The sequence below is a fragment of the Myxine glutinosa genome, chromosome 6 (assembly GCF_964187855.1).
Source record: "Myxine glutinosa chromosome 6, kmMyxGlut1.1, whole genome shotgun sequence".
NCBI classification, from domain to species: Eukaryota; Metazoa; Chordata; class Myxini; order Myxiniformes; family Myxinidae; genus Myxine; species Myxine glutinosa.
In genome coordinates this window covers 1417048-1438637 of record NC_136266.1, presented here as the reverse complement: position 1 = coordinate 1438637, position 21590 = coordinate 1417048, and the positions used below count along the sequence as shown (strand labels likewise).

At 46.3% G+C, this 21590-nt stretch overlaps 2 protein-coding genes across 5 annotated transcripts in view; one reads left to right on the top strand and one right to left on the bottom strand.

Moving 5' to 3' along the window:
* Positions 1-3607: 3607 nt before the first annotated feature.
* MRPL40 (mitochondrial ribosomal protein L40) lies at positions 3608-17300 on the bottom strand. 2 transcript variants are annotated; one of them, XM_068119495.2, is made up of 4 exons: positions 17208-17300; positions 12014-12085; positions 11773-11928; positions 3608-3977 (listed from the first exon to the last, which is right to left on the bottom strand). In XM_068119495.2, the coding sequence occupies exons 1-4, from the start codon at positions 17270-17272 to the stop codon at positions 3665-3667; spliced, it is 606 nt and encodes a 201-aa protein (XP_067975596.2). In that variant the 5' UTR covers positions 17273-17300; the 3' UTR covers positions 3608-3664. The 2 variants fall into 2 exon arrangements, with proteins under 2 accessions (XP_067975596.2, XP_067975595.2); XM_068119494.2 differs by lacking the exon at positions 17208-17300 and adding an exon at positions 16618-16990.
* Positions 17301-18400: 1100 nt separating this feature from the next.
* The window catches only part of RMI1 (RecQ mediated genome instability 1), a 102117-nt gene continuing 98927 nt past the window's right edge, over positions 18401-21590 (top strand). The window contains exon 1 of one of the 3 annotated variants that reach the window (XM_068119492.2): positions 18401-18704. In XM_068119492.2, the coding sequence (XP_067975593.2) occupies positions 18588-18704 (117 nt within the window). In that variant the 5' untranslated portion in view covers positions 18401-18587. The remainder of the gene's footprint in view (positions 18705-21590) is intronic. The other 2 variants (XM_078779546.1, XM_068119491.2) reach the window with 2 other exon arrangements.

The following is a 21590-nucleotide window of genomic DNA, read 5'->3' as shown; positions in this document are numbered from 1 at the left end:
GGCTGACGTTTTGGGTATAAGCTTGCTCACAAGCTTAGGCTGACATTTTGGGTATAAGCTTGCTCACGAGCTGAGGCTAACGTTTTGGGCATGAGCTTGCTCATGAGCTGAGGCTAACGTTTTGGGTATAAGCTTGCTCACAAGCTGAAGCTTACGTTTTGGATATAAGCTTGCTCATGAGCTGAGGCTGACGTTTTGGGTATAAGCTTGCTCATGAGCTGAGGCTGACGTTTTGGGTATAAGCTTGCTCACTAGTGAGGCTGCCGTTTTGGGTATAAGCTTGCTCATGAGCTGAGGCTGACGTTTTGGGTATAAGCTTGCTCACAAGCTGAAGCTTACGTTTTGTGCATAAGCTTGCTCACTAGTGAGGCTGCCGTTTTGGGTATAAGCTTGCTCATGAGCTGAGGCTGACGTTTTGGGTATAAGCTTGCTCATGAGCTGAGGCTGATGTTTTGGGTATAAGCTTGCTCACGAGCTGAGGCTGACGTTTTGGGTATAAGCTTGCTCACGAGCTGAGGCTGACGTTTTGGGTATTAGCTTGCTCACGAGCTGAGGCTGACGTTTTGGGTATAAGCTTGCTCATGAGCTGAGGCTTACGTTTTGGGCATAAGCTTGCTCATGAGCTGAGGCTGACGTTTTGGGTATAAGCTCGCTCACAAGCTGAAGCTTACGTTTTGGGTATAAGCTTGCTCACGAGCTGAGGCTGACGTTTTGGGTATTAGCTTGCTCACGAGCTGAGGCTGACGTTTTGGGTATAAGCTTGCTCATGAGCTGAGGCTGACGTTTTGGGTATAAGCTTGCTCACAAGCTGAGGCTTACGTTTTGGGCATAAGCTTGCTCACTAGTGAGGCTGCCGTTTTGGGTATAAGCTTGCTCATGAGCTGAGGCTGACGTTTTGGGTATAAGCTTGCTCACGAGCTGAGGCTGACGTTTTGGGTATAAGCTTGCTCACAAGCTGAGGCTGACGTTTTGGGCATAAGCTTGCTCATGAGCTGAGGCTGACGTTTTGGGTATAAGCTTGCTCATGAGCTGAGGCTGACGTTTTGGGTATAAGCTTGCTCACAAGCTGAGGCTGACGTTTTGGGCATAAGCTTGCTCATGAGCTTAGGCTGACGTTTAGGGTATAAGCTTGCTCACGAGCTGAGGCTGACGTTTTGGGTATTAGCTTGCTCACGAGCTGAGGCTAACGTTTTGGGTATTAGCTTGCTCATGAGCTGAGGCTAACGTTTTGGGTATAAGCTTGCTCATGAGCTGAGGCTGACGTTTTGGGTATTAGCTTGCTCATTAGCTGAGGCTAACGTTTTGGGTATTAGCTTGCTCACTAGCTGAGGCTGACGTTTTGGGTATTAGCTTGCTCATGAGCTGAGGCTAACGTTTTGGGTATAAGCTTGGTCATGAGCTGAGGCTTACGTTTTGGGTAGAAGCTTGCTCACTAGCGGAGGCTGACGTTTTGGGTATAAGCTTGCTCACGAGCTGAGGCTAACGTTTTGGGCATAAGCTTGCTCATGAGCTGAGGCTGACGTTTTGGGTATAAGCTTGCTCACGAGCTGAGGCTGACGTTTTGGGTATTAGCTTGCTCACGAGCTGAGGCTGACGTTTTGGGTATTAGCTTGCTCATGAGCTGAGGCTGACGTTTTGGGTATAAGCTTGCTCATGAGCTGAGGCTAACGTTTTGGGTATAAGCTTGCTCACGAGCTGAGGCTGACGTTTTGGGTATTAGCTTGCTCACTAGCTGAGGCTGACGTTTTGGGTATAAGCTTGCTCACGAGCTGAGACTAACGTTTTGGGTATAAGCTTGCTCATGAGCTGAGGCTTACGTTTTGGGTATAAGCTTGCTCACTAGCGGAGGCTGACGTTTTGGGTATAAGCTTGCTCACGAGCTGAGGCTAACGTTTTGGGCATAAGCTTGCTCATGAGCTGAGGCTGACGTTTTGGGTATAAGCTTGTTCACGAGCTGAGGCTGACGTTTTGGGTATTAGCTTGCTCACGAGCTGAGGCTGACGTTTTGGGTATAAGCTTGCTCATGAGCTGAGGCTAACGTTTTGGGTATAAGCTTGCTCATGAGCTGAGGCTTACGTTTTGGGTAGAAGCTTGCTCACTAGCGGAGGCTGCCGTTTTGGGTATAAGCTTGCTCACGAGCTGAGGCTAACGTTTTGGGCATAAGCTTGCTCATTAGCTGAGGCTGACGTTTTGGGTATAAGCTTGCTCACGAGCTGAGGCTGACGTTTTGGGTATTAGCTTGCTCACGAGCTGAGGCTGACGTTTTGGGTATAAGCTTGCTCATGACCTGAGGCTAACGTTTTGGGTATAAGCTTGCTCACGAGCTGAGGCTGACGTTTTGGGTATTAGCTTGCTCACGAGCTGAGGCTGACGTTTTGGGTATAAGCTTGCTCACGAGCTGAGACTAACGTTTTGGGTATAAGCTTGCTCACGAGCTGAGGCTGATGTTTTGGGTATAAGCTTGCTCACGAGCTGAGGCTGACGTTTTGGGTATAAGCTTGCTCACAAGCTGAAGCTTACGTTTTGTGCATAAGCTTGCTCACTAGTGAGGCTGCCGTTTTGGGTATAAGCTTGCTCACGAGCTGAGGCTGACGTTTTGGGTATGAGCTTGCTCACGAGCTGAGGCTGATGTTTTGGGTATAAGCTTGCTCACGAGCTGAGGCTGACGTTTTGGGTATAAGCTTGCTCACGAGCTGAGGCTGACGTTTTGGGTATTAGCTTGCTCACGAGCTGAGGCTGACGTTTTGGGTATAAGCTTGCTCATGAGCTGAGGCTTACGTTTTGGGTATAAGCTTGCTCATGAGCTGAGGCTGACGTTTTGGGTATAAGCTTGCTCATGAGCTGAGGCTGACGTTTTGGGTATAAGCTTGCTCACGAGCTGAGGCTAACGTTTTGGGTATAAGCTTGCTCATGAGCTGAGGCTAACGTTTTGGGTATAAGCTTGCTCATGAGCTGAGGCTGACGTTTTGGGTATAAGCTTGCTCACGAGCTGAGGCTGACGTTTTGGGTATTAGCTTGCTCACGAGCTGAGGCTGACGTTTTGGGTATAAGCTTGCTCATGAGCTGAGGCTTACGTTTTGGGTATAAGCTTGCTCACGAGCTGAGGCTGACGTTTTGGGTATAAGCTTGCTCACGAGCTGAGGCTGACGTTTTGGGTATAAGCTTGCTCACAAGCGGAAGCTTACGTTTTGTGCATAAGCTTGCTCACTAGTGAGGCTGCCGTTTTGGGTATAAGCTTGCTCACGAGCTGAGGCTGACGTTTAGGGTATAAGCTTGCTCACCAGCTGAGGCTTACGTTTTGGGTATAAGCTTGCTCATGAGCTGAGGCTGACGTTTTGGGTATAAGCTTGCTCACGAGCTTAGGCTGACGTTTAGGGTATAAGCTTGCTCACCAGCTGAGGATGACGTTTTGGTTATAAGCTTGTTCCGACAAAGGGTTCGTGATCGAAGTGGTTTGATCATGTGTTCAAGATAATTTCCTGCAAATACCCATACTTGACGACTACCAATCAGTATTATGAAACCGCTTGCCCACAAACGAAATACCATTCACTATAGTTGAGATCATATCGTTGTTTACCAGAGACGAAAACGATTGTACAATAAGTATTCGAATGAATGTTTATTATCCAGGGATGTAAAGAGGTGATGAGTGATTGACTTGTCATTCTTGAACACATTTTGGAGTAATATCCACATATTTCCCATCAGGCGGTTCATAACCTGGTGCTGGGGGTGTGTACGATGGTCCTTGGTGCTCAAAGGGGAACAAATTGAGATCCACTTTGCAGGCTTGGTTGTGCAGGCTCTCAGAAATAATCTCGAGTTCATCCAAAGCCCGTTGCTGAGCCTTGAGAATCCTGTGGATCTGAACCCTCTCCCTGGTGTGCTGCTCAATCTTGTAAACAGACCAGGCCTTATGGAGCACCAACGCTTGTTCATCATCTTCATCCGTCACTTCTACTGCACATCGAACCCTGTAGATAAAGCACTGCCATCAATGGATGATCAAAATAAGCACTGCCATCAATGGATGATCAAAATAAGCACTGCAATCAATGGATGATCAGAAAGTTTAAGACACCTGGATGACCAGTTTTAAATCTTCACCACAATTTACCATCCACCTCTTAAATTCAGGTGCCCACGTTCTCTCACTCCCAGTAAAAGCTTCCCAACACACCTTCCCATCCACACCCACCCCTTCCTGCGTTACAGCTACAGGCCATGCCAGTTCAAAGGTAAATTGAGACAGTTGTTTTTTTTTCGATAGAAATTGCAGGGAGAAAAGTCGAAATGAGATTCCAGATATGTACATTACCTTCCTGGAACATTCGAACCCAAACAGGTTCCAGTTGGTGGATTCTGTGCTTCTTAGAGCAGATTCACCTTCCCGGAACATTCAAACCCAACCAGGTTCCAGTTGGTGGATTCTGTGCTTCTTAGAGCAGATTCACCTTCCCGGAACATTCAAACCCAAACAGGTTCCAGTTGGTGGAATCTGTGTTCGTTGCAGCAGAATCAATCACCTTCCCGTAACATTATAACCCAAACTGGTTCCAGTTGGTGGAATCTGTGTTCGTTACAGCAGAATCAAGTTCCCGGAACATTCGAACCCAAACAGGTTGCAGTTGGTGGAACCTGTGCTTCTTCGAGCAGATTCACCTTCCTGGAACATTCGAACCCAACCAGGTTTCAGTTGGTGCAATCTGTTCCTTACAGCAGAATCAGGTTCCCAGAATGTTAGAACCCAAACACGTTCCAGTTGGTGCAATCTGTGTTCCTTACAGCAGCATCAAGTTCCCGGAACATTAGAACCCAAACAGGTTCCAGTTGGTGCAATCTGTGTTCCTTACAGCAGCATCAAGTTCCCGGAATGTTAGAACCCAAACAGGTTCCAGTTGGTGCAATCTGTGTTCCTTACAGCAACATCAAGTTCCCGGAATGTTAGAACCCAAACAGGTTCCAGTTGGTGCAATCTGTGTTCCTTACAGCAGCATCAAGTTCCCGGAATGTTAGACCCCAAACAGGTTCCAGTTGGTGCAATCTGTGTTCCTTACAGCAGCATCAAGTTCCCGGAATGTTAGAACCCAAACAGGTTCCAGTTGGTGCAATCTGTGTTCCTTACAGCAACATCAAGTTCCCGGAATGTTAGAACCCAAACAAGTTCCAGTTGGTGCAATCTGTGTTCCTTACAGCAGCATCAAGTTCCCGGAATGTTAGAACCCAAACAGGTTCCATTTGATGGAATCTGTGTTCGTTACAACAGAATCAACTTCCCGGAACATTCAAACCCAAACAGGTTCCAGTTGGTGGAATCTGTGTTCGTTACAGCAGAATCAACGTCAACAGCAGAATCAACATTCAAACCCAAACAGGTTCCAGTTGGTGGAATCTGCTTCTTAGATCAGATTCACTTTCCCGGAACATTAGAACCCAAAGAGGTTCCAGTTGGTGGAATCTGTGTTCGTTACAGCAGAATCAACTTCCCGGAACATTCAAACCCAAACAGGTTCCAGTTGGTGGAATCTGTTTGTTACAGCGGAATCAAGTTACCAGAACATTAGAACCCAAACAGGTTCCAGTTGGTGGAATCTGTGTTCGTTACAGCAGAATCAAGTTCCCGGAACATTAGAACCCAAACAGGTTCCAGTTGGTGGAATCTGTGTTCGTTACAGCAGAATCAAGTTCCCGGAACATTAGAACCCAAACAGGTTCCAGTTGGTGGAATCTGTGTTCGTTACAGCAGAATCAAGTTCCCGGAACATTAGAACCCAAACAGGTTCCAGTTGGTGGAATCTGCTTCTTAGATCAGATTCACTTTCCCGGAACATTAGAACCCAAAGAGGTTCCAGTTGGTGGAATCTGTGTTCGTTACAGCAGAATCAACTTCCCGGAACATTCAAACCCAAACAGGTTCCAGTTGGTGGAATCTGTGTTCGTTACAGCAGAATCGAGTTCCCGGAACATTAGAACCCAAACAGGTTCCAGTTGGTGGAATCTGTGTTCGTTACAGCAGAATCGAGTTCCCGGAACATTAGAACCCAAACAGGTTCCAGTTGGTGGAATCTGTGTTCGTTACAGCAGAATCAAGTTCCCGGAACATTAGAACCCAAACAGGTTCCAGTTGGTGGAATCTGTGTTCGTTACAGCAGAATCAAGTTCCCGGAACATTAGAACCCAAACAGGTTCCAGTTGGTGGAATCTGTGTTCGTTACAGCAGAATCGAGTTCCCGGAACATTAGAACCCAAACAGGTTCCAGTTGGTGGAATCTGTGTTCGTTACAGCAGAATCGAGTTCCCGGAACATTAGAACCCAAACAGGTTCCAGTTGGTGGAATCTGTGTTCGTTACAGCAGAATCGAGTTCCCGGAACATTAGAACCCAAACAGGTTCCAGTTGGTGGAATCTGTGTTCGTTACAGCAGAATCGAGTTCCCGGAACATTAGAACCCAAAAAGGTTCCAGTTGGTGGAATCTGTGCTGGTAAGGGCAGAATCACCTTCGGGAACATTCGAACAGATTCCAATTGGTGGAATCTGTGTTCGTTGGAGCAGAATGTGACGCTTCTTTGTTGTTGTTCGTTTTTGTTTTCATGAAAGGTATGGATTTAATATTGCTTACGGTTGTTGTCATGTTGGAAGCATATCAGCAGGTAGTTGTATTTGTAGTTGAAAATGTGTATTTAAAGGGGAACCCAAACGCTCAGACCACCTCAACGCTAATCTATCTCTTGATACCTTACAAAGTAAGTGTCTTTTTCTGATTTGCGGTTTATAAAGTGGGTAATTTTGTGATTAAAAGTCGAAATCTTTTTCTTCACATTAACAGTGACGTCACCTCGTGAAAGCGATATTGTCTACTGATAACATCAACAAATGATTGAACTCAAACACCGAATATTTTTCGAATTTCTACGAATATGCCTCGTCGATGCGTCCTTGGCGGTTGTGGGATTACAAACCGAGATGGTTTCATGCTACACGAATGGCCAAAAGATCCAAGTGTTGCCAGAAATTGAACGAGCTTTGTTCGAAATACCTGAGTGTGAGTGGGGCCGACAAAATGGTCGCTTTTGTGCTCTGAACATTTTACAGAGAACTGTTATGAAGCAACAGAGATGGCACGACCTTGTGGTTATTCTCCACAATTGAGAGAGGATGTCACTGCCACGATTAAGCAAAAGAAACGGCCGTCGCACAAATCTGTAACACCTTCTCTGCCGAAACATCTAACACCAAAACTTCTCTCTGTGAAAACATTTTGCTACCTCGGAGACATGCTGAATGGAGAAGGTGGATTAGACTCGGCAACGGTTGCTCGAGTGAGATGTGCATGGAAGAAGTTTCGGGAACGGAGTGGCGTGCTGATGATGAGGGGAGTGTCGTTGAAGCTGAAGGGAAAGGTGTATGCTGCATGTGTGAGAAGTGTTGTGATTTCTGGGAGCGAGATATGGGTAATAAACGTAGAGCAGCAACAAAGACTGGAAAGGGTGGAAATGCGAATGGTTCGGTGGATGTGTGGAGTATCGTTGAGAGAGAGGAAGACAAATGATGAATTGCGAAAAATGATGGGAATAGAGCCTGTGATGGATGCTGTGAAGAGGAACAGGTTGAGATGGTTTGGTCATGTGTTGAGGAAGGATGAAAGTGACTGGTTGAGAAGAGTGATGGAAATGAATGTAGAAGGAAGTAGAGGACGGGGAAGACCGAGAAAGACTTGGCTGAAGATGGTCGAAGAAGAAATGCGGGCAAAGGGGTTAACAAGGAGAGATGCAGAAAATAGGGCAAAATGGAGAAGATTGTCATGGGGCCTGCAAGGCTAACCTCCGCTCTAGCAGGGAAAATGGCCTTAAAATGCCTGTTGTGTTGTGTTGTCTTCGCTGCCGAGCTACCAGCATATGGACACGGGAGATTGATTCAAACACCTGTGTTTGTGGTGGTGACCGAACTCACCTCGCTAGATGTGCTGCCTAACATAAGAATACCATTTGGGAAACCAGGAGTGTGCGTCAGTTTGGTTATTACCTATCTAGCTGTGGTCTTGGTTCTTGCTGATTTTTCCATTGAGGAGCAACTGCTCAGCAATCACCCTCTCACCAGTAGATATTGTTTCCTCTGAAAAGGGGTCAGATTCAAACATTGAGACGTATTCCCAATAGAGTTCAGCAATCTCCTTGGTGAGACCAGGGATGTAGTGTACTCTGCAACCTCGGGGGATCTTCCCTTCTGGCTGTTTTCTGGACAGGTTTTGCAAACAGGTTGTCGTGCACAGGTAGTGGTTTAAAGCGTTTTTTTCACCTTGCGGTCAAGTGCTCGAGTGAAACTGTTCCAATCGGCCTTCTTGAAGTTGAAGCGCCTTTTGAATGGTACGACGGTTGGTAACATTGCTGCGTTTACCTGAATACCAATAGGACGGTGTTGTGTCTGTGGTATTGGGTCTGTGACAAACTTCTTGCAGAGGCCAGCGATGTCGTTGCTCACAATGGCAAGGTCTGGGTTTTAACTCCACTTCCAGCGGGCACTCACTAAGCTGGTTAGCGTCCATCCCTTCTTTGACTGCTTCTCTGTCGTTGTTTGACTCCTTGTACCCCCATTGGTTACTGTGGCTATTGAAATATCCAATAATGATCTGTGATTTTCTGCGCAGGTTGGGTACAGGGTTAGAGAAACTGAAATCTGTGCCAGGTGGCTTGTACACTGAGGTCACTACTACTTTGCTCAGCTCTACAGTTAGAATTTCGATGTTATCCTCCTTCGTTTTCGAAGTGGCTTCGACAACTGAACCAGCTCTAACAAATACAGCACTACCATATTGTTGATGAGGTCTTTCAATAGCCACGACCATTCCTGGTAGTTCAGCGATGACCTAGGCTTTACTAGACCATTCACCATGAAAGAGCTGGACACTGGTATATTTAGTCTAAAACATGGGAAAGCAATTGGTGTTGACAACATGGCAACAGAGCAGATAAAGCATTTTGGACAGCAAGCAAGGAAATGGCTCCTACAATTGTTTAACCACTGCCTGGCAACACACAAGCTACCTAAGATTTGGCAGAAGGCACCTGTAATAGCATTATTAAAGCCCCGAAAAGATCCCTCAGATCCTTCGAGTTTTCAGCCAATTTCACTGCTTTGCCACACCTATAAGCTGTTTGAACGCCTGATACTCAATAGGGTAACACCAACTGTAGATGAGAAGATCACTCCAGAGCAAGCGGGTTTCCGCCCCGGCAAATCAACAAGCCAACTGCTCAACCTCACACAACATATCGAAGATGGTTTTGAGCAAGGGATGGCAACAGGCACTGTTTTTGTAGACCTGCCCGCAGCATAAGATACAGAGAACCACAGGCGTTTCCTCTGCAAGATCCTAGAGATTATAAAATATATTCACTTAACAGAGCTGTTAGAAAGCATGCTTCAGAATCGCCGGTTCTATGTTGAACTAGGTGGGAAGCGCAGCAGGTGCCGTATTCAGAAGAATGGTCTTCCTCAGGGAAGTGCTTGCACCGTTGCTGTACAACATCGACACAAATGACCAACCTATAGACGGTGTTACAGTCCGTTTTATATATGCTGATGACATGTGTCACTGCCCAAAGCACTGATTTTAACACCGTGGAGGAAACGCTGTCTAAGGCCTTGGAGGGACCAATATCCTACTATGAAGAAAACTACCTTTGCGCAAACCCAACATAGATGCAAGTTTGTGCATTCCACCTCATAAACCGCGAAGCCAAATGCCAGCTTAAAGTAACCTGGTGTGGAGCGACACTGAGGCATTGTGAGCACCCTATCTATTTAGGAGTCACTCTTGACCAATGCCTTACCTTCAAGAACCACATCAAGAAGACAAAGGCAAAAGTGAGCGCACGAAACAACATCCTGAATAAGCTCACAAACACAAGATGAGGAGAAAGCTCAAACATTGAGAATTAGTGCATTTGCTCTTTGCTAAACCACTGCTGAATACGCCTGCCCTGCATGGGAAAGATCTACTCATGCTAAGAAGATGGACGCCATTCTGAATGCAAGCTGCCGATCTATCACAGGTAGTTTAAAACCAACAAACACCAACGGCCTATATTTCTTGGCGAGTATAGCTCCCCCTGATATAAGAACGGTAGGCAGCAAGAAAGAGCGACTCCGTCAAACATCAGATGAGAGGCACTCTCTGCATGGTCATACACCTACACTCAGCCGCCTAAAGTCAAGGAAGAGCTTCATGAAGTGTTGTTTCATTACAATCGACCCCATCTGAAGCCCGCATCGCTTTGTGAAAGACAGGTTTGCCAGTCTCGAATAACCCCCAGCGATGGAAATTCTACCTGATGAAAACCTCCCCCCTGGAGCTAATAGCAACTGGATAACATGGAAGTGCCTCAACAGACTTAGGACTGGTACAGGTCGTTCAAAGGTGTCACTAAACAAATGGGAATATACAACCAGCCCAACAACTTGTGAATGTGGAACTGAGCCACAGACTATGCAACATCTCCTGCAATGTCCATCGCAAGAGGAACCCTGCACTGTTGCAGACCTTGCCAAATTCAACAAGGTACAAAAATGTGTCCAGTTTTGGCTGGGCCATATATCGACTGTCCGTGGACTCGATAAGAAGAAGAAGGTTATTAGCCATGCATAATTCAACCAGTCTATTTCCTCTTGGACTCGTGTCACCATAACCATGAGGTCCCATGACGAGAGGAACGCAATGGTTTCCAAATTTTGCATTGAAGTCACCTGCAGCCACGACAAGTGTCACAGTTCTTTTTATTGGAATTGATCATGTCTTGCAGCTGCTCGTAGAAATCGTCAATAACGTCATTCACTGCAGTAGAGATATGCACATAAGACAAATAGAAGGGTACCTTTCCTCAACCGAAAACGAGCAGCTTTCATTCGATCTGAGATGTAGTACGTGGCAAGGCCGCTGTTTTGTGCCAGTGTGGACATCAGTATTCCAACACCTGCGTAGTGTTTCACCACCTGGCATCACGTCACCAATGCAGGATTATTTCTGGCCGATGTGAGTTTCATGAAGAGCAATGACGCCAGAGTGGTAGTTTTTCAGCGTGGTCATCAGGTGTTCAGGTGCAAGATCATAATTAAGTGTGGTCACGTTCCAGCATCCTAAGCTAAAGGTTCCAATGCTTCGTTCTTGACGCATCTTCAACTGCGCACCGTCCAATGTCGGCTTTGAGTGTGAGGCGTCATTACAACGCAAATAATCGAGACCACGATTACCTTCATCTCCAGTAACTTCAAAGCCAATTGGCGTGCTCGTGGGGGGCATGTTCAAGGGGTATCGTTGTGATTCTCTGTGTTGTAATTCATTTTGGAGGTTTTAGTGAGCGGTTTTCGCTGGCGTGTCACCACTCCTCCACCAGCGTAGTGAGTTGGCCGTTACAACCTAAGTTACCTTCCGCCCTTCGTGGATGTTGTTTTTCGTTTCGCAAGGGTCATTCACAGACCCACCCCCATCAAGTAAACCCTGATGGGGAGACTCAGTTATCCCCCTGAGTACCAGGCTCACTCACCATGCATGACGAGATTAAAAACAATCAAATAAAAAAATAAAACCGAGCTCTCTGTGCCACAACGAGGTAAGTATCGATCGGAGTTCAGCGTGTCACGAACTAAGTCAAAATCGATCGGGTTCCATTGCATGTTTCTATTCCTTAACATAACATCACACATCCATTACAGACTGCTAATTTATCAAGGTGCTTACAGGTCATTGCACAAACCACAGGTAGCAATCTCACCTGGCCTTGTTTGAATACTTGGTCGGCACAATAAAATCATCAATAGGAATCAACTGTGGTGGACTTTTCTCCAATTTCCTCAACTTCTTCTTCAAGCGCTCTCTTATCAACACCTCCCGTTTTGGGTCCACAATCCTCTTCTTCTTAGGTTCAGCCCTGGAATTGCAAGCAAAAAAGGTAGGATTGGATATCATTCAAAGTTCAAATGTTGCTCATACCTGTAAAGCTGTACAAACTCTACCTCAGAGGCTGTGCGTCCAGCACCATGTCCAGGAGGCCTGGTCTCCATGCGCTGCTATGCAAACACGATTTCCTGGAATCAACAACACGAGGAAACGATCACAGGAGCCCATTCATTTGGTTCGTTCTTACCCTGTGTACACAACCCATGAGCCATGACATATATTACATGTACACACGGAGGGAGGGGGCGAGAGAGAGAAAAGGAATGGTCCCCCTCCCCCCAACCTTTCTATAAAATCACATGACTTGAATTACATGTAACAATACTAATGTTTCCCTTAACATGAAGGTCTCTCTCCATTAAAAACTTGAGCACATCGCTTGTTTAATTGCTCAACGGAATTAAAACGGGGTATCGGCTCATAATGGTTGTTCTTCATGAACCAGAAATCTTTCATGTCCAAAACTTGAATACAAACATGACAATTGGTCGATATGATTTACAACATGCTCCAAGATGTAACACCACGTGTACATACCACACAACATGCTCCAAGATGTAACACCACGTGTACATACCACACAACATGCTCCACAATGTAACACCATGTGTGCATACCACACATCATGCTCGACAATGTAACACCATGTAAACATACCACACAACATGCTCCAAGATGGAACACCATGTGTGCATACCACACACCATGCTCCACAATGTAACACCATGTGTGCATACCACACATCATGCTCGACAATGTAACACCATGTAAACATACCACACAACATGCTCCACAATGTAACACCATGTGTACATACCACACAAAATGCTCCAAGATGTAACGCCACGTGGACAAACCACACAACATGCTCCACAATGTAACACCACGTGTGCATACCACACAACATGCTCCACAATGTAACACCATGTGTACATACCACACAACATGCTCTACAATGTAACACCATGTATACATACCACACAACATGCTCCACAATGTAACACCATGTGTACATACCACACAAAATGCTCCAAGATGTAACACCACGTGTACATACCACACAACTTGCTCCAAGATGAAACACCACGTGTACAAACCACACAACATGCTCCAAGATGAAACACCACGTGTACATACCACACAACTTGCTCCAAGATGAAACACCACGTGTACATACCACACAACATGCTCCAAGATGTAACACCACGTGTACATACCACACAACATGCTCCAAGATGGAACACCATGTGTACATACCACACACCATGCTCCACAATGTAACACCATGTGTACATACCACACAACATGCTCCAAGATGTAACGCCATGTGTACATACCACACATCATGCTCTACAATGTAACACCATGTGTACATACCACACACCATGCTCCACAATATAACACCATGTGTACATACCACACAACATGCTCCAAGATGTAACACCATGTGTACATACCACACACCATGCTCCACAATGTAACACCATGTGTACATACCACACATCATGCTCTACAATGTAACACCATGTAAACATACCACACAACATGCTCCACAATGTAACACCATGTGTACATACCACACAAAATGCTCCAAGATGTAACGCCACGTGGACAAACCACACAACATGCTCCACAATGTAACACCACGTGTGCATACCACACAACATGCTCCACAATGTTACACCATGTGTACATACCACACAACATGCTCTACAATGTAACACCATGTATACATACCACACAACATGCTCCACAATGTAACACCATGTGTACATACCACACAAAATGCTCCAAGATGTAACACCACGTGTACATACCACACAACTTGCTCCAAGATGAAACACCACGTGTACAAACCACACAACATGCTCCAAGATGAAACACCACGTGTACATACCACACAACATGCTCCACAATGTAACACCATGTGTACATACCACACAACATGCTCCAAGATGTAACACGACGTGTACATACCACACAACATGCTCCAAGATGTAACACCACGTGTACATACCACACAACATGCTCCACAATGTAACACCATGTGTGCATACCACACATCATGCTCGACAATGTAACACCATGTAAACATACCACACAACATGCTCCAAGATGGAACACCATGTGTGCATACCACACACCATGCTCCACAATGTAACACCATGTGTACATACCACACAACATGCTCCACAATGTTACACCATGTGTACATACCACACAACATGCTCTACAATGTAACACCATGTATACATACCACACAACATGCTCCACAATGTAACACCATGTGTACATACCACACAAAATGCTCCAAGATGTAACACCACGTGTACATACCACACAACTTGCTCCAAGATGAAACACCACGTGTACAAACTACACAACATGCTCCAAGATGAAACACCACGTGTACATACCACACAACATGCTCCAAGATGAAACACCACGTGTACATACCACACAACATGCTCCAAGATACCACACAACATGCTCCAAGATGTAACACGACGTGTACATACCACACAACATGCTCCAAGATGGAACACCATGTGTGCATACCACACACCATGCTCCACAATGTAACACCATGTGTACATACCACACAACATGCTCTACAGTGTAACACCATGTAAACATACCACACAACATGCTCCACAATGTAACACCATGTGTACATACCACACAACATGCTCCAAGATACCACACAACATGCTCCAAGATGTAACACGACGTGTACATACCACACAACATGCTCCAAGATGGAACACCATGTGTGCATACCACACACCATGCTCCACAATGTAACACCATGTGTACATACCACACAACATGCTCTACGGTGTAACACCATGTAAACATACCACACAACATGCTCCACAATGTAACACCATGTGTACATACCACACAAAATGCTCCAAGATGTAACGCCACGTGGACAAACCACACAACATGCTCCACAATGTAACAACACGTGTGCATACCACACAACATGCTCCACAATGTAACACCATGTGTACATACCACACAACATGCTCTACAATGTAACACCATGTATACATACCACACAACATGCTCCACAATGTAACACCATGTGTACATACCACACAAAATGCTCCAAGATGTAACACCACGTGTACATACCACACAACATGCTCCAAGATGTAACACCACATGTACATACCACACAACATGCTCAAAGATGTAACACCACGTGTACATACCACACAACATGCTCAAATATGTAACACCATGTGTACATACCACACAACATGCTCCAAGATGTAACACCACGTGTACATATCACACAACATGCTCCAAGATGTAACACCACGTGTACATACCACACAACATGCTCCAAGATGTAACACCACGTGTACATACCACACAACATGCTCCAAGATGTAACACCACGTGTACATACCACACAACATGCTCCAAGATGTAAGACCACATGTACATACCACACAACATGCTCCAAGATGTAACACCACATGCACATGCCACTCCCTCCCCTCCCTAGTGCCTTATGATGTTATATTAATAGAGTTTGACCAACCAGATTTTGAGAGTAACAAACAAAATTCGGCGGAATTCTCCCCTTCCACTTCCCTAACCCTCCCTCTTCACTAACCCTCCCTCTTCATTAACCATCCCTCTTCACTAACCCTCCCTCTTCACTAACCCTCCCTCTTCACTAACCCTCCCTATTCACTAACCCTCCCTCTTCCCCAACCCTCCCTCTTCCCCAACCCTCCCTCTTCCCCAACCCTCCCTCTTCACTAACCCTCAATCTTCACTAACCGTCCCTCTTCACTAACCCTCCCTCTTCATTAACCATCCCTCTTCATTAACCATCCCTCTTCACTAACCCTCCCTCTTCATTAACCATCCCTCTTCATTAACCATCCCTCTTCATTAACCATCCCTCTTCACTAACCCTCCCTCTTCACTAACCCTCCCTCTTCACTAACCCTCCCTCTTCACTAACCATCCCTCTTCATTAACCATCCCTCTTCATTAACCATCCCTCTTCACTAACCCTCCCTCTTCATTAACCATCCCTCTTCATTAACCATCCCTCTTCATTAACCATCCCTCTTCACTAACCCTCCCTCTTCACTAACCCTCCCTCTTCACTAACCCTCCCTCTTCACTAACCCTCCCTCTTCATTAACCATCCCTCTTCATTAACCATCCCTCCACTAACCCTCCCTCCACTAACCCTCCCTCTTCATTAACCATCCCTCTTCACTAACCCTCCCTCTTCATTAACCATCCCTCTTCACTAACCCCCCCTCTTCCCTAACCCTCCCTTTTCACTAACCCTCCCTCTTCATTAACCCTTCCTCATCACTAACCCTCCCTCTTCATTAACCATCCCTCTTCACTAACCCTCCCTCTTCACTAACCCTCCCTCTTCATTAACCATCCCTCTTCACTAACCCTCCCTCTTCACTAACTCTCCCTCTTCACTAACCCTCCCTCTTCATTAACCATCCCTCTTCATTAACCATCCCTCTTCACTAACCCTCCCTCTTCACTAACCCTCCCTCTTCACTAACCCTCCCTCTTCACTAACCGTCCCTTTTCCCTAACCCTCCCATTCCCAACATGGTTTATACACCGACCGGTAAGGAAGAACAGGAGTTGGGATACGCACTGCCAGTAGCCAAGAACCGAGCGAACCATCGGCTCCAGTGACACACGAGATCGAGACATCACTCCAGTCGTGCACATGTGGGGTCTGGGGTTAGAGGTCACGCGGGTGGGGATTGTCGGGTCATAAAACAACCAAATAACCATAGGTTTGAGAGAGTTTAGTAAAACAGCGTCAAAAACATGCACAATATTCCTAATCGTGCACGAAAAGCTTATAGTTATCGTACACACGAGAGTGGTTCTGCTCATACACCGCCGATAAAGTGTTTGTTAAATTAATGCAGCATTTGAACATTACGATGACAAACTTAACGCATGTATTCATGTCACGTATCTACTAGCAGCGCTGCTACACCTACACGCACACGCACGCACACACACACACGCACACACACACACACACACACACACACACACACACACACACACACACACACACACACACACACACACACACACACACACACACTTTAGCGGTTTTTCCCCAGTGGCCCGAATAAAACATTATGAATGAAATGATGTTGCATGACTGCATACAATAAAGCAAGCTACTTGGGAAGCGCTCTCCAAGCTCATTGAAATTGAACACACCTTGGTCTGCGCAATGGTTCAACAGCAGCACATGCACATGCACATGTGACGTCACCCCACGTCATATCGTACTGGGAAGTCGCGATGACTGAGTCAGGTCATTAAGACTCGAAACGCTGTTTCACAAGCTCTTCCAACATTGCGCTGACATTTGGGTGTAAAAAGGTCGAACGACTTGAACCCCTCAACCTTTAATTAGACTAGGCGGTGTATTGGCAGGGGGAAGTCATTTTATTATTATCACGAAGACATGATTCGCTGTTTCACAGGCTCTTCCAATATGGAGCTGACATTTGGGTGTAAAAAGGTCGATCGACTTGAACCCCTCAACCTTTAATTAGACTAGGCGGTGTATGGTTTGGGAAGTCATTTTATTATTATCACGAAGACATGATTCGCTGTTTCACAGGCTCTTCCAACATGGAGCTGACATTTGGGTGTAAAAAGGTTGAATGACTTGAACCCCTCAATCTTTAATTAGACTAGGCGGTGTATTGGTTTGGGAAGTCATTTTATTATTATCACGAAGACATGATTCGCTGTTTCACAGGCTCTTCCAACATGGAGCTGACATTTGGGTGTAAAAAGGTCGATCGACTTGAACCCCTCAACCTTTAACTAGACTAGGCGGTGTATTGGTAAGGGAAGTCATTTTATTATTATCACGAAGACATGATTCGCTGTTTCACAGGCTTTTCCAACATGGAGCTGACATTTGGGTGTAAAAAGGTCGATCGACTTGAACCCCTCAACCTTTAACTAGACGAGGCGGTGTATTGGTAGGGGAGGTCATTTTATTATTATCACGAAGACATGATTCGCTGTTTCACAGGCTCTTCCAACATGGAGCTGACATTTGGGTGTAAAAAGGTCGATCTACTTGAACACCTCAACCTTTAACTAGACTAGGCGGTCTATTGGTTTGGGAAGTCATTTTATTATTATCACGAAGACATGATTCGCTGTTTCACAGGCTTTTCCAACATGGAGCTGACATTTGGGTGTAAAAAGGTCGATCGACTTGAACCCCTCAACCTTTAACTAGACGAGGCGGTGTATTGGTAGGGGAGGTCATTTTATTATTATCACGAAGACATGATTCGCTGTTTCACAGGCTCTTCCAACATGGAGCTGACATTTGGGTGAAATAATGTCTACCGACTTGAAACCACCATCACTACTAACCACAACTAGAACGACCAAAGTATTCCAGAGAATCATGAGATCCCAGCCCAAACTTTTAAGAGATAATTAAGCAAATGAGTGACGTCACGAATTTTGCCAAATCGTACTGGGAAGTCGCGAATATGATCATTGCGTGATTGGTTGGTGCGCAGGAAGCGCCGCTGTTTGGATGTCCGCGGGAATGCCAAATTGTGCATGGCGACGACTGACGTGGAGACCGTCAACCGATGGCTTGTTTCGAAGCACATCCATGTGCCCACAGACTGGCTCAGTGCTTGTCTAACATGGCTCGGACAACAGCGAGTACAGCAGGTTTGTTCATAGTCTGTGGAACGTTAATGTGTATATGACGCTCGCCTGCGTGGTGCCGCCCGACGCTCGCCTGCGTGGTGCCGCCCGACGCTCGCCTGCGTGGTGCCGCCCGACGCTCGCCTGCGTGGTGCCGCCAGACGCTCGTCTGCGTGGTGCCGCCCGACGCTCGTCTGCGTGGTGCCGCCCGACGCTCGTCTGCGTGGTGCCACCCGACGCTCGTCTGCGTGGTGACGCTCGTCTGCGTGGTACCGGCCGACGCTCGTCTGCGTGGTGCCGCCCGACGCTCGTCTGCGTGGTGCCGCCCGACGCTCGTCTGCGTGGTGCCGCCCGACGCTCGTCTGCGTGGTGCCGCCCGACGCTCGTCTGCGTGGTGCCGCCCGACGCTCGTCTGCGTGGTGCCGCCCGACGCTCGTCTGCGTGGTGCCGCCCGACGCTCGTCTGTGTGGTGCCGCCCGACGCTCGTCTGCGTGGTGCCGCCCGACGCTCGTCTGCGTGGTGCCGCCCGACGCTCGTCTGCGGGGTGCCGCCCGACGCTCGTCTGCGGGGTGCCGCCCGACGCTCGTCTGCGGGGTGCCGCCCGACGCTCGTCTGCGGGGTGCCGCCCGACGCTCGTCTGCGGGGTGCCGCCCGACGCTCGTCTGCGGGGTGCCGCCCGACGCTCGTCTGCGGGGTGACGCTCGTCTGCGAGGTGCCGCCCGACGCTCGTCTGCGTGGTGCCGCCCGACGTTCGTCTGCCTGGTGCCGCCCGACGCTCGTCTGCGTGGTGACGCTCGTCTGCGTGGTGCCGCCCGACATGCTCAAGAAATTTCAAACAGATCAGACGAAGCGTTTTCCCTGTCGAATTATGATGTCATAATTAAGGCAGCAATGACGTCATCGTTATCAACACTGATTCCCCACGTGGAGTTCTTTCCATTGAGCTGTTTCAATTTTTTGAAAGATGGAGGTGCAACATTTTTTGTCAGAGATATAGAGGTGCAACATTTTTCTGTTTTTTTTCCAAGATGGCACCTGTACCACGTGACCTATGACGTCATAATTATCGTTAAAAAATCTGCAGGAGGAGGCGCTCCTGTGGTGAAAGTTTCATGTCCATTGGACTAACAGTTGGAGAGGATTTTTTAGCCGCGTCGCAAGACGCTGGTCATAGAGTGCCCTCTGCTGTTGTTCTTGTGCTTCTTCTTCTTCTTCTTGTTCTTGTTCTTGCAGAGAAGACAAAACCTCAAAGCTCCACCCATTCTGGGAACCATAGCTCCACCCATTGTGGGAGAGGCTTCATATAAACAAATATCCACCATTTTATTAATTCGCATAGCTTTGAGGCCTGTTTTGTAGGCCCGTGGTGTCTTCCTCTCTCACACAGTTTTCTTTCAAATCAAATTCGATATATCATTTCATTTTTCACAGTCGCTAACATAGTTTTAGACTCGGTTGAAAAAAAAACGTGAAGAAAATCCGATGAAAGTTGCCCTTTATAGAACGAAATGAATTCTCAAAGGCCTGTAACTTCAAGTCCATTGAGATATATATTTTTTAAATCGCAGCATGCTCCGTCATACACCGCCCGAAATAACAGACGGGAAAATGCCGAGATATATTAAAAATTCGTCCATTTGATGACAATCGTCACGATGAAATATTTAATTTATACGTCATCACAATAATGTGGAGAGAGGAGCATAGCTTCGTTCACGTGTCGCCACATACGGGAAATTGCCAAGATTTTTTTTTTTTAAATCGCGGCATGGTCAGTCATACACCGCCTGAAATAACAGACGGGAAAATGCCGAGATATATTAAAAATTCGTCGCCACACACGGGAAATTGCCGAGATATATTTTCACTTTGCACAAAAATAACATCAAGTAATCGAATCAATAGGAATGTCCTGTGCCTATAACATCGACGTTATAGGCACAGCTGCATCTAGGCATTGTGTAACATCGACGCGGCTTTTGTTTTAATTAAAACTTTTTGTACTTGTTAGCCGCATCGCAAGACGCTGGTCATAGAGTGCCCTCTGCTGTTGTTGTTGTTGTTCTTCTTCTTCTTCTTCTTCTTCTTGTTCTTGTTGTTCTTGCAGAGAAGACAAAACCTCAAAGCTCCACCCATTCTGGGAACCATAGCTCCACCCATTCTGGGAACCATAGCTCCACCCATTGTGGGAGAGGCTTCATATAAACAAATATCCACCATTTTATTAACTCGCATAGCTTTGAGGTCTGTTTTGTAGGCCCGTGGTGTCTTCCTCTCTCACACAGTTTTCTTTCAAATCAAATTCGATATATCATTTCATTTTTCACAGTCGCTAACATAGTTTTAGACTCGGTTGAAAAAAAACGGGAAGAAAAGCCGATGAAAGTTGCCCTTGATAGAACAAAATGAATTCTCAAAGGCCTGTAACTTCAAGTCCATTGAGATATTTTTTTTTTTAATCGTGGCATGGTCAGTCATACACCGCCCGAAATAACAGACGGGAAAATGCCGAGATATATTAAAAATTCGTCCATTTGATGACAATCGTCACGATGAAATATTTAATTTATACGTCGTCGCAATAATGTGGAGAGAGGAGCATAGCTTCGTTCACGTGTCGCCACATACGGGAAATTGCCGAGATATATTTTTTTTACATCGCAGCATGGTCAGTCATACACCGCCCGAAATAACAGACGGGAAAATGCCGAGATATATATATTGTAACGATTTTGAGAAGTGTGTAACGAATTTGAGAAGTGTAATGAATGTGAAAACGTTACAATGGAAACGTTACAATGTGAACGTTACAAACGTACGGTACCACCCTGTAATGTAAATAATGGTCGCAGTCAGCGTCCTAGTTAATTGCAGGAAATATACACGCAGGTCACGATATATCTTTTAAAT

What these genes read in the sequence shown, in the direction of transcription:
- MRPL40 (XM_068119494.2), bottom strand. Translation starts at nt 16,865, where the DNA reads ATGAGCAGAACCACTCTCGTGTGTACGATAACTATAAGCTTTTCGTGC. An exon ending in CTGGACGCACAGCCTCTGAG is followed by an intron (nt 11,929 to 12,013) that starts GTAGAGTTTGTA and finishes TTGCAATTCCAG; the next exon opens with GGCTGAACCTAAGAAGAAGA. An exon ending in AAGTATTCAAACAAGGCCAG is followed by an intron (nt 3,978 to 11,772) that starts GTGAGATTGCTA and finishes CTTTATCTACAG; the next exon opens with GGTTCGATGTGCAGTAGAAG.